The sequence below is a fragment of the Callospermophilus lateralis genome, chromosome 1 (genome assembly GCF_048772815.1).
Source record: "Callospermophilus lateralis isolate mCalLat2 chromosome 1, mCalLat2.hap1, whole genome shotgun sequence".
Lineage (NCBI taxonomy): Eukaryota > Metazoa > Chordata > Mammalia > Rodentia > Sciuridae > Callospermophilus > Callospermophilus lateralis.
The window spans coordinates 221,075,913-221,087,596 of NC_135305.1; the positions used below are offsets into that span (position 1 = coordinate 221,075,913).

Here is an 11,684-nt window from a genome sequence, read left to right on the forward strand (position 1 = left end):
TTGGGCTTCCGGCCTTCTTGGATCGCCTCGATTTGTCCGCCCAGCGCCGGGGGTCCGCAGCCCATTGCCTCCTACATCTGTCAGTCACTCGGAACCTCCCGCCCAATGTCTCTCTCAGCACTCCGATTGGCGCCTAGCCTCCAGTTTCCGCGATTGGTGTGCAGCGAGCGATGCGTACCTCTCATTGGCCAGAACATGCCGTCCGTCACGCCGCCGGCGGGAGGGGGCGACCCTCTCCCCGCTCTTCGTCTTCCCAGCCGCTGGGTTCCCAGAGTGCTCTGCGGCCGTGTGGAGCGAGGCCTTGTTCCCGCGTTGAGCCGCCGCCGCCGCCGCCTCCTCCTCAGCTTCAGCCTCCGCGCCAGGCCCGGCCCCGCCGCGCCATGTCGGACTACAGCACTGGAGGACCCCCGCCCGGGCCGCCGCCGCCTGCCGGCGGGGGCGGAGGAGCCGGGGGCGCCGGGGGAGGCCCTCCGCCGGGCCCGCCGGGTGCGGGAGACCGGGGCGGCGGCGGCCCGGGCGGCGGCGGCCCGGGCGGAGGTTCGGCCGGGGGCCCCTCGCAGCCGCCCGGTGGGGGCGGCCCGGGGATCCGCAAGGACGCCTTCGCTGACGCCGTGCAGCGGGCCCGCCAGGTGAGGAGGCCGCGGGCCTGAGGGGCGCGCGCGCGAGGGCGGGGGAGGGGGCGGGGGTCACGTGCGCGCGCGCGGGGTCGCCGGTGGTGGGGGCCGGGGCCGCGGCGGGGTCACGTGGGTGGCAGGCTGGGGGCCTGGCCCTTCGTCTGTGTCTCCAGTGGGTTCCTCGTGGGTGACCCCCCCAGCAGGGGGTAGGGGCGTGTGGGGGGTACCATGAGCGGCCCCTGGGTGTTCAGGGGCCCCAGAGCCCTGGAACTCACTTTGGGACTCCCTCTTAGGACACACGAAAGCATGTTCCACTTTCCTGGAGGCCAAGGTCCACCTTCCCGGGTAGAAGGGTCTTGCTCAGGCCCCCACTCCACATCGGAGCAAGGGGCCGTGTTCGCTCTAAACCCAGTCCGGTTTCTGTCCTCTCCCAGGGAAGGAGGGACTTGGTTAGGGGGAGTCCTCCCTCCTGAGAGTGGACACCTTTGTGACTGTAGTGGCTGAGCATTTGGGTGAAATGGGGAAGACAGACATAGGAGCCCTTTGATGTTGTGGATAGTTTGAAAGCCTGGTCTGTCTCTGGGAAAGTGGGGAGGGTCCCATTGCTGTGTTTTGAAGTGCAATGACAGCATGGAGGTTTCACTTGTGTGACTTGACCTCCCCACACACAGCGCCTGGAGGCGTGGGGGCTCTTAGAATGAGAGGACTTCTCTGCCCTTTCAGGAAGCAGGCTTTCTCCCTGGTCAGGCCCATTGAGAGTTCTCAGGGGTTGTCCCAATGCCTGGGGCTGAGGACTGGCTCCTCCCAAGATGGGTGGACCCGTTAGGTGGACTCCTGCCATCTCTCCAGGAGTGGTTTCAGGCTTCCTCACTTTGGGAGTGGGGTAGGTTCTTAAAATTCTTAGTACAGTTGATCTGGTTGTTCCTCCACAAATGTATCTGAGGCAGTTTTAACTGGGAGAGTTGGTGCTGTCAGAGTGATAAACATACATCCCCATATAGGCATCCTAAGAGCTTTGGTGCAAGGTAAGCTTTTTATTTTTTTATTTTTTTTTAAGAGTTGAACTCGAGGCTGGGGACATAGCTCAGTTGGTAGAGTGCTTGTCTTGCATGCATAAGACCTTGGGTTCAATCCCCAGTACCACACACAAAAAAAAGTTGAATTCAAGAGTTTGGGTTTTTAAACCATAAACAAGACTGTGGTCATAAATTAGTTTGTTGGATTAGGTTTACTTGAAGTTGCTGTTCATGTATCTAAAATGTAACCTGTGTTCCAGAAGGGTCTTTTGTTTTAGTCACATGAGTATTTCAGGTGCCTTGAAGCAAAATGCTCCCATCAGATTTGTTCAGTAGATTTTTTGCAAGGATTTTGAGGGTGAGGGAGATAAAGGAAAGTTGTACTTCATCCTTGGTGTTCAGGAATTTGGTAAAGTGACAACTTTCTAGGTGTGCACCAGGGCCACCTGCATGAGGAAGTGTCTTGAGAGCTCCTTAGAGTGGACCCAACATCAATTACAACCTGGCTGCCAATAGGTACAAATCCTACTGAGCAGAGGAAAGGGGAGATTTTGAAATTCCTAGATACCTTGTGAGAGTTTTGAGATCTTTGGTGAAAATTTCATCTAGTACATCTGTAGTCTCAGACCCTTCCCAATCTCAGGAGGGCTGCTCCCCACCAGATAGCAAGACTGAAATGTTCTGAGAAGTATTGGTGCCACAGAGGGTTGTTTCAGGTAGTAATTCTTCTGTGCTTCTTACTTTATTTCTAGATTGCAGCCAAAATTGGAGGTGATGCTGCTACAACCGTGAATAACAGCACTCCTGATTTTGGTTTTGGGGGCCAAAAGAGACAGTTGGAAGATGGAGGTAACTCCCACTGGCTACTTTTCGTTTGGGAGGCAGGGCTGAGGGCAGAGAGGAGTGCTTCTGTTTGAGTGGGTTTCGGTGGTGGGGGACACCACTGCTGTTTGGTCTTTTAAAATCTCAGCCATCTCAGCTTTGTTAATTCTTTTTGTTCGGTTTGCCATCCTGAGATATCAGGTGGCTGAGAGGAGGGCACATTGATTGTGGCTAGAGTGAAGTTGTAGGTTCCCAAGATCAATCCTCCCCTTGTGGGAGCTGGGGAAGTGAGGGGCCTGAAGTCAAGTTGAGGCATCCTAGGCATTACCACAGAAGCAGCCAGTGTTCAACTCCTGATTAACTCTTTTATCCCAAACTCTGCCCCCGCTCCAAAAAGGATTTGGGTGCTGCTGCTGTTGTTCGATAGTTACAAGGGCTCTTTTACTCTGGGTGCTTGTGGTGGGACTGAAAAGTGTCCCTTAACACCCTATCCCATCTTAGGGCTTGCCTCTTCTTCCTGTCTCAGTCCTCATGCTAGGGCTGGGGGGTCGTTTGCCCAGGACATGTGGTATCAGCATCAGGTCTGAGGCAGCCATAGGTGGGTGGGTGCTGCATCTGATATCCTCTCTTCCACAGATCAGCCGGAGAGCAAGAAGCTGGCTTCCCAGGGAGACTGTAAGTCCATGGGGTGATGTAGGCACAGTGCAGCTTCAGGGTCTTGAGGTCAGGGAAGTCAGGAAATATAAGTACTGAGCAGGTGGCAACTTTTGTGGAGGGCTCATGATATTTACATACGGGTGACCTGTGAGTTCTAGGGATCCCATAATCCCCTGAAATTAAGGCCAAAAATCTGCATGTGGGTTCATTCCCTGTAGAGGCCATCCCTGTTTTTGGAGGCTGGGAATGTAGCTCAGTGGTAAAGCACTTGCCTGGCCTGCGAGAGGCCCTAGATTCAACCCCTAGCACCATGAAAAATAAGTTTTTCAACCAGGAAGTCTTAAAAAAGAAAAGGAAAAAAAAGGCAACTGTGTGTGTTTTGGGGGGGGGAAGGACTACAGAGCCCATCAGGTGCAGGAGTAGACATAGAACCACTGTGATAAGCACCAGTGGTCCCTCATGTGAGCAGGGGTACCTGGGTGTGGCCATTTGTGGGGCCTGAAGACGAGCTAAGCCAGTCTTTTCTTTGGGATTTCTCTCTGCAGCAATCAGTTCTCAACTTGGACCTATCCATCCTCCCCCAAGGTAGGTTGTGACATGGAGAACAGGTTGGTTTCTCAGTTGTCCCTGGCTGTGTGTACTGACTTGGGAGGTTTCTGTCTGGGCCTGTACTCTTCAGGGTGTTCTTTTCTGTTGCTGGTGGACCAGCAGGTGCCCAGTAGAGGGAAGGCAGGGAACTGTCCACTCCTTGTGCTCCCAGTGGAGAGGACGATTGTAGTGGTATCTAGTGATGAAGGGCAGGCTCTGCCCCCTTGCTTCCTCCCCTGGGCTGTAGACGCTCAGAAGCACTGACTTCAGTCTTGCAGGCACTTGTTCCATTGAGCCTCAGCCAAGCCTAAGGGTCTTTGCTACATTTATGCTACCTCAGATCGATTAGGTGGTTCTGACGTAGGTCATTGGGAAAGGGCCTCAGTTTTGTAAAATACAATAAAAACTACTTGTTAGGAAAATGAAGTGAAAACAGGATATACAACCAACTTTATTATTGGAGGCGATAGACATAAAAATAAGTTGACTTGTTGTAGAAGCAACTAAGTATGTGCTCTCCCTGAGGCAGGGAGGGGATACTGAGACCTGCAGAGGTCATGTGACCCGCTGTGGGGAGAGGGATCCCTGTCTGTTGTCTGCTTAGATCTATGGCATCTTGGACCCCTGGTTGTAGGAAGTAGGGTCTGTAACAAGAAGTGCTGACATTCCCAGAGGCAGGGTCATGGCTTCAGGTTCCCAGAGCCTTTCCTCCAGAAGACTCTCAAGTCTTCCATCCTCTTTCTCCTGCTCAAGGCTGACCTTCAGTTCTCTCTTTTCAGGACTTCAATGACAGAAGAGTACAGGGTCCCAGATGGCATGGTGGGCCTAAGTGAGTGTGGGTCACTGTGGTGAGGGGCGGTGTTCTGAGCCCAGAACTCCTGGTCAGAGAGATGTCCCTTTTCTGCTCTTATTTCTCCTTCCTTCCTCCCCTGGGCAGGGAGGATGGGTTTGGAAGCTCTAGGATTGGCTGCCCACCCACTTGTTGGCAGAGGGGCCCAGTGATCAGGAACCCCCACCCAAATATGCTGAGTTTTGGCCTCCCGTAGCCAATTCCTGCTTTTCTTCTCTTTTTTTTTTTCCACCTAGTCATTGGCAGAGGAGGCGAACAAATTAACAAAATCCAGCAAGATTCAGGCTGCAAAGTACAGATCTCTCCAGGTATGGAGAACCAGCTTCCTGTTGGAATGGAGGCTGGGGCTGGCTTGGCCTCTGCTCTTTCTCAATCTCTCAATCTTTCTGGACCCGAGCAGTGAGTTGGGCTGACGTTTATTAGTGCTTCCTGTATGGTCCATAACATATGTACTGGACCCAGTGCAGTACTGCAACCAGTGTAACACCACCAAGTTTAGCTATGACTTTTTTCTTTCCTGTATAAGTGGCCGAGAGCGGATTGAGGTGTAGGATCAAGCACAGGCGCCTTTCTTTGGGCAGTAGGTGCTGAACCATTGTTTTAGGTTTTTTCCCAAGTAACTGCAAGGAAGGAGTATGTGAGGCAGTGTGGAATATTAGAAGAATAATCATTTGATATCAGGCCTGGGTTTAAGTTCCAATTCTGACTTTTGCATTTGACCTCAGACAAGTCGTTTGCCTCTGAACCTTGGATTCTTGAGCTGCAGAATGCCTGCTTGGCTGGGACTTTCTGAGGATTCTGTTGTGAAATGCATTCACTGCTGAGACTGGTGGGATCCTCAGTGGTAGTAGGGGTAGGGAATAGGTTTTGGGCCTTCTGGAATCTGCCTCTCCCTCCACCTCATCTTTTCCTTTAAAACTGTTTGCTTTATTGGACATTAGCTTCCTGACCTTGGTCTTGAATGGAGTAACCTTCCAGGCATTTGTGGGGAGGTAGATTGATTTGTCAGGCTGGGGAGTGGTGACAGAAGTGGCCGCAGGTGGTTCTGGGATGTCCTCATCTCTGTGCAGGTCTTTCTGTGCCCTCAGGCCCAGAAGGGTACTGACCCCATTTTTCCCTTCTCTCCAGACAGTGGTGGCCTACCTGAGCGCAGCGTGTCCCTGACAGGAGCCCCTGAGTCTGTCCAGTAAGTCTCTGACTGGCTCTTGGTGTGGTGAGGGGACTAGGCAGAAGCCCCTCCCTCTCCTTCCCTTTAGAAGTTGAGGGTAACACCCATGTGTCTTCTTCTCCTGCCCTCTAGGGAGCTGTATTGATATATTGATAGGTTGATTCCCAGAATCCAGACATCTGGGAAAGCTACAAGCCTGAATGTTTCCAGTGCCCATTCCTTTCTCTTGTTATATATCTGATAAATTCACTGGGGTCACTCCCCCACCACCCCCTTTAAGCTGGGTGGGGCATCTGGCCAGTTCCCTTATTTGTAAGAGACAGCACCTTATTCTTCACCTCTCCAGGAAAGCGAAGATGATGCTGGATGACATTGTGTCTCGGGGTCGTGGGGGTCCCCCAGGACAGTTCCACGACAATGCCAATGGGGGCCAGAATGGCACTGTGCAGGAGATCATGATCCCTGCAGGCAAGGCTGGCCTGGTCATCGGCAAAGGCGGGGAGACAATTAAGCAGCTACAGGTGAGGGGCAGCACCAAGAACAGGCAGCACGGTTCCCTCCTGTGCACGGGGCTTCCCCACCTTCTCCAGCTCCAGAAAGTCACACTAACAGTTACCATTGGTTGTCAAGGAACGTGCTGGAGTGAAGATGATCTTGATTCAGGATGGTTCCCAGAATACGAATGTGGACAAGCCCCTCCGTATCATTGGGGATCCTTATAAAGTGCAGGTGAGGATTCCCTGGGATGTGCTGGGCTCTGGAGAGCATAAAGGCGGGCAGGCTGGTGGCAGTTCTGCATTCTTTGGAATTTGTGTAGATGAGTGCAACGTGGAGAGGTTTACAAGAATACCAGCTTTGAGGTCAACCTTGACCTGTTCTTGTGCTGAGCTACTTCAACAAGTGGCCTCAATTTGACCTTCCGTTTCCTTATCTGGAAGATGAAGCTGCAGGTGGTACCTGCCCATTAGGGTGACAGATAGAGCTCTGCGGAGTGTTGTGCTGGGTTCCACAGAGGCTTATGGGGCCTTCACTATGACTGGGAGCCTGGGGGACAGGTGTTGTGGGTGACAGGATTTGCCCATGCTGTCTGTGCCCCTTATGTTTGCAGCAAGCTTGTGAGATGGTGATGGACATCCTCCGAGAACGTGACCAAGGAGGCTTTGGGGATCGAAATGAGTATGGATCCCGGATTGGTGGGGGAATTGATGTGAGTACAAGACTACCCCAGGAGATAGGCAGAGGGCGACAGCTGCAAGAGATGGATTTGGGCTGACCCTGTACCTCCCGCTCTTCTAGGTGCCTGTGCCCAGGCATTCTGTTGGGGTGGTCATTGGCCGGAGTGGAGAAATGATCAAGAAGATTCAGAATGATGCTGGTGTGCGGATACAGTTCAAGCAAGGTCAGGGTTGAGTCTGCCGTTGGTGTGGGTGGGTTGGCGGGCACCTCCTCTTAGGATCAGTCAGGGGCCTATGACAACCAGTCATGCCCCTGCACCCACTCCAAGCCTGCCAGTTGCCTTCCCTGGGAGGCAGACCCTGAGGCAGCATGGCACTGTGGTTAGGCTTTAGCCCTTGAGAGGGCCTTCTTGCTCCTGGTCCAGCCATCAGGACATGCCTTATCCTCTTCCCTTCTCTAGAAACAGCCATGTGAGAGTTGGCCATGGTGTGGTCTTTCCATGGGAAATATGTTTTCCTGTACCCATCAAATCCACTAGGGCAGCCTGGGGGTACCCAGGCGCTAGGTCAGATGACTACCCTAACCTAAGCTCTTGACACCTCAACATAGGCAGAGGGACCCCCCCTCCATTGTTTTTTGGGGTTTTTTGTTGTTGTTGTTTGTTTTAAGAGATTATACTATAAAACCATTCAGCTGACACCCTAGCTTCTATCCTGAGAGTAGTTCTTCCTCTTTCCCAGTCCCAGAGGAAGCAGGATTTGGGGGAGTCCCTTTTGAGAGACTTCACAGATGTTTGGCTTGGCATAGTATTTGCCCTGAAGAGGCAATGTTGCAGGGGTTTGGAGTTTTGCTTTTCTTTTAAATCAGTCTCTCTGCTCTCTTGGTGCTGGCCTCAGATGACGGGACGGGACCTGAAAAGATCGCTCACATCATGGGTCCCCCAGACAGATGTGAGCATGCTGCCCGGATTATCAATGATCTCCTCCAGAGCCTCAGGGTAGGTGGCTTGGGAGTACTGAGTGGGCTGGGGAGGCCAGGAGCAGGCTGGCCTGGCCACCCCAGCAGAGTTTAGAACCAGGCAGACTTCCTGGTTCATCCTCCTCCTCCCTGTCTGGCAGAGTGGTCCCCCGGGCCCTCCTGGGGGCCCTGGCATGCCCCCCGGGGGCCGGGGCCGAGGACGAGGCCAAGGCAGCTGGGGCCCTCCTGGTGGGGAGATGACCTTCTCCATTCCCACCCACAAATGTGGGCTGGTCATTGGCAGAGGTAAGTAGCCCTGTACACCTTCCACCCCTGCCCTGTGCCCTGCCCCTTGCCCTGCCCGCTCAATTTGACTGGCTTTGGCTCTCCATAGGCGGCGAGAATGTGAAAGCCATAAACCAACAAACGGGCGCCTTTGTGGAGATCTCTCGGCAGCTGCCACCCAATGGAGACCCCAACTTCAAACTGTTCATCATCCGGGGCTCACCCCAGCAGATTGACCATGCCAAGCAGCTCATTGAGGAAAAGATTGAGGTGGGCTCCTGGATGCATCTGTGAGTGTGGGTCTATGCCATTCTCCCCACCCACCGATCACCTCACCTGCCTCTTCCTTTCAGGGTCCGCTCTGCCCAGTTGGACCAGGCCCTGGGGGACCAGGCCCTGCTGGCCCCATGGGGCCCTTCAACCCTGGACCCTTCAATCAGGGGCCACCAGGGGCTCCCCCACAGTGAGTATTCCTCTCAGCCTTTTGGGATTTGGGGGCATGGGGTTGCTGGCCTGAAGAGGACAGGCCCCATTTCCATTCCCACTAAGAAGCCTGCTGCCACATCTCAGATGCTCGTTGTCAGGCCTGATGCAGCCTGTTTTATAGATGCCACATAGAAGTAATATGGCTGCTGGCCTTGGCGTCTTCCTCATGCATGTGCTCAGATGTTCTGTGTGTGTTGAGTCTTGAGGACTTCTGTTTCGTGTCCTTGAGCGAGCATGATCGTTAGTGTTCTTTCCCTTTGTGTTGCTAGTTGACTGCTTTGCCCACATGCCCTGTTAAGTGTGGTGGTCAGGGCCTCTGACCTGCTGACTGCCTGCACGCATCCCTGCCCAATGCTGATGGTTGTGGCCACCACACCTCAGCTCATTGTATTCCCTCTTGTCTTTCAGTGCTGGTGGCCCCCCTCCTCACCAGTACCCGCCCCAAGGCTGGGGCAATACCTATCCCCAATGGCAACCGCCTGCTCCTCATGACCCAAGTAAGTGGTATACTGCACAGGGGAGGCTGGGGCCAGGCTGCCGTGCCCCTTCCTCATCCTGGACTCCCCTTTTGCCTGCAGATAAGGCTGCTGCAGCAGCTGCAGACCCCAACGCCGCCTGGGCCGCCTACTACTCACACTACTACCAGCAGCCCCCAGGCCCTGTTCCGGGCCCCGCCCCGGCTCCTGCAGCACCGCCCACTCAGGGGGAGCCTCCGCAGCCCCCACCCACTGGCCAATCGGACTACACTAAGGCCTGGGAAGAGTATTACAAAAAGATAGGTGAGTCTGTAGTGCAGCTGGGGTGGTTCCAGGCCCACCCAGGAAGGGCATCCTCTGACCTCACTTGGCCCCCACAGGCCAGCAGCCCCAGCAGCCCGGAGCACCCCCGCAGCAAGACTACACGAAGGCCTGGGAGGAGTACTACAAGAAGCAAGGTGAGCTGGCACTGGAGGGCTGGGTGGGGCTGTAGGGGACAAGTGCCTAGCTCTCCCACAGCCACTTACCCTCCTCCACCTCCAGCGCAAGTGGCCACCGGAGGGGGTCCCGCAGCACCCCCAGGATCCCAGCCAGACTACAGTGCCGCCTGGGCGGAGTATTACAGACAGCAGGCCGCTTACTACGGACAGACTCCAGGTCCTGGTGGCCCCCAGCCGCCTCCCACCCAGCAGGGACAGCAGCAGGCAAGTGGGAATTGCCACCCTCCTCCTCCTCCTTTCTCCTTCCAACCCCCGGCCACCGTCCATCCTGCCTTAGTGGGTAGCGCCGGAAACCCCTTCCCCTGCGGGGTGTGCCCTTGATGCCTGCAGCGGGGCCGTGTGGCAGAGGTCTCCGGGAGTGCCCACGCGCCCGCCGGGAAGCGCACGCTGGGTCCAGAGGTTAACGAAGAGGCCTCCCTCCGCCAGCTGCTTGTTCCTGTGTAACGCTGTCGCGATGCTGGGGGAGCGCGAATCACACAAAGGTGGAACTTGTGAACTGGTGGGTAGTCCTGGGGGTGGGGGACAAGCAAGCAGCACCCGCGTTGGTCGCCATCCCGGCTGCTAACCCACTCACTCAAAATCTGGCCATTTGGGAAGAAAATGTCTATTTTTTCCCCTCTGCATCACTTTTTTTGGTTTTTGTTCTTTTTATTCTTTTATTTTTTTTAAGCCAAGATCTTTATCCTGTGTCCAAGTGACTGTTGCAGGCAGCCCTGGTTCTGGCGGGGATGAGGGGAGCCAGGAGCCCGCCGAGAGGGTTAGGGGTACTGTTCAGCCTCCTCTGCTCTCGCGCTCGCCTCTGTGTCCCGGTCTTGTCTGTGAAGTGGGCATGACGATCGTTGCCACCTTCCAACCTACCTCACAGGGGTGTTGTGGGGACACCGTGATCTCTGATTGTTAATGTTGTGATGCGCCGGGAGCCCGCCCCCTCTTCCTTCCTTCCTTCAGACAGGACATGCTCCTCCCTGCCCTGCGCCTCTCTGCCTCTGCTTCTCTCTTGCTGCGTGTCCTCCTCTCTCCTCCATCAAGGAGCAGTCTTGACTCCAGCGAGTCCTGTGAGGCTAGACTCACTCACCTCCGTCCTCCCTCCCTTCCACCTGAGCCAGCTGCAGGTTTGGGAGCGGCTTCCCGGCCCCTCCCGCCCCGCGTGGGTGTTCCAGCCTTTCCAGCCTCCTCCACACCCCCAGTCCCTGCTCCCCCTCCCCGTAGTGACCAATTCCTATCTCTTCCCTCTCCGCAGGCTCAATGAATCGAATGAATGTGAACTTCTTCATCTGTGAAAAATCTTTATTTTTTTTTTTCTCCATTTTGTTCTGTTTGGGGCTTTTTGTTTGTTTTATATTTCATTTGTTTGGCGCTAGAGCGATGGCCGCCGTGGGGGTGCCGGGGAGCCCTTGCGGTGAGTGGCCGAGGTGGCGGCACAGGCTGCCAGGCTCTCGCTCTCTCGCTCCTTCTGTGTGTCTCATACTCTTCCTTTCAAAATTGGGATACTTCACGTTGAGCCAGCCTTAGAAGATAGCGAGAATTAAATCTCTGCCAAAAAGAAATTTTAAAAATCAAAAACAAAGAGCAGAACAAAACCTATAAAATGATATATAAATATATATATATAAATCTCTATACCCCCCAGCCTTCCTGAAACCGCCTGAGGGTAAAGTGATCATTTTCTCCCTACTGCCCGTGGCCCTCTTCTTGTTTTTAAAATAAACTTTTAAAAAGGAAAAAAAAAAGTCATTCTTGCTTTTTTTTTCTTTTTCTTTTTTTTTCTTTTTTCTTTTTTTTTTTTTTTTTAGTTAGAGTTGGAACATTCCTTGGACCAGGTGTTGTATTGCAGGACCCCTCCCACCCTGCCTCTCTCTCCTTCTCTCGCTCCTCTTCCTCCCTTAGCTCCGCCGCACGCCCCCCCCCCCTCCCCAGGACTGGTCTGGTCTTTTGTCTTTTCATCTGTTCAAGAGGAGATTGAAACTGAAAACAAAATGAGAACAAAACAAAAAAAAAAAATTGTATGGCAGTTTTTACTTTTTATCGCTCGTTTTTAACTTCACAAATAAATGATAACAAAACCTCCCTGTGTCTGCTGGGTGCTGTC

The 11,684-nt window shown here is 54.0% G+C and overlaps 1 protein-coding gene across 2 annotated transcripts; it reads left to right on the top strand.

Moving 5' to 3' along the window:
* Positions 1-268: 268 nt before the first annotated feature.
* Khsrp (KH-type splicing regulatory protein) lies at positions 269-11,662 on the top strand. 2 transcript variants are annotated; one of them, XM_076850750.2, is made up of 20 exons: positions 269-629; positions 2,383-2,479; positions 3,089-3,127; positions 3,655-3,694; positions 4,477-4,526; positions 4,784-4,855; positions 5,676-5,733; positions 6,062-6,236; positions 6,346-6,444; positions 6,824-6,922; positions 7,012-7,114; positions 7,788-7,888; positions 8,010-8,154; positions 8,243-8,403; positions 8,487-8,596; positions 9,028-9,116; positions 9,198-9,398; positions 9,476-9,553; positions 9,639-9,799; positions 10,836-11,662. In XM_076850750.2, the coding sequence occupies exons 1-20, from the start codon at positions 381-383 to the stop codon at positions 10,842-10,844; spliced, it is 2,136 nt and encodes a 711-aa protein (XP_076706865.2). In that variant the 5' UTR covers positions 269-380; the 3' UTR covers positions 10,845-11,662. The 2 variants fall into 2 exon arrangements, with proteins under 2 accessions (XP_076706865.2, XP_076706854.2); XM_076850739.2 differs by having other exon boundaries at positions 9,639-11,662.
* Positions 11,663-11,684: the final 22 nt, after the last annotated feature.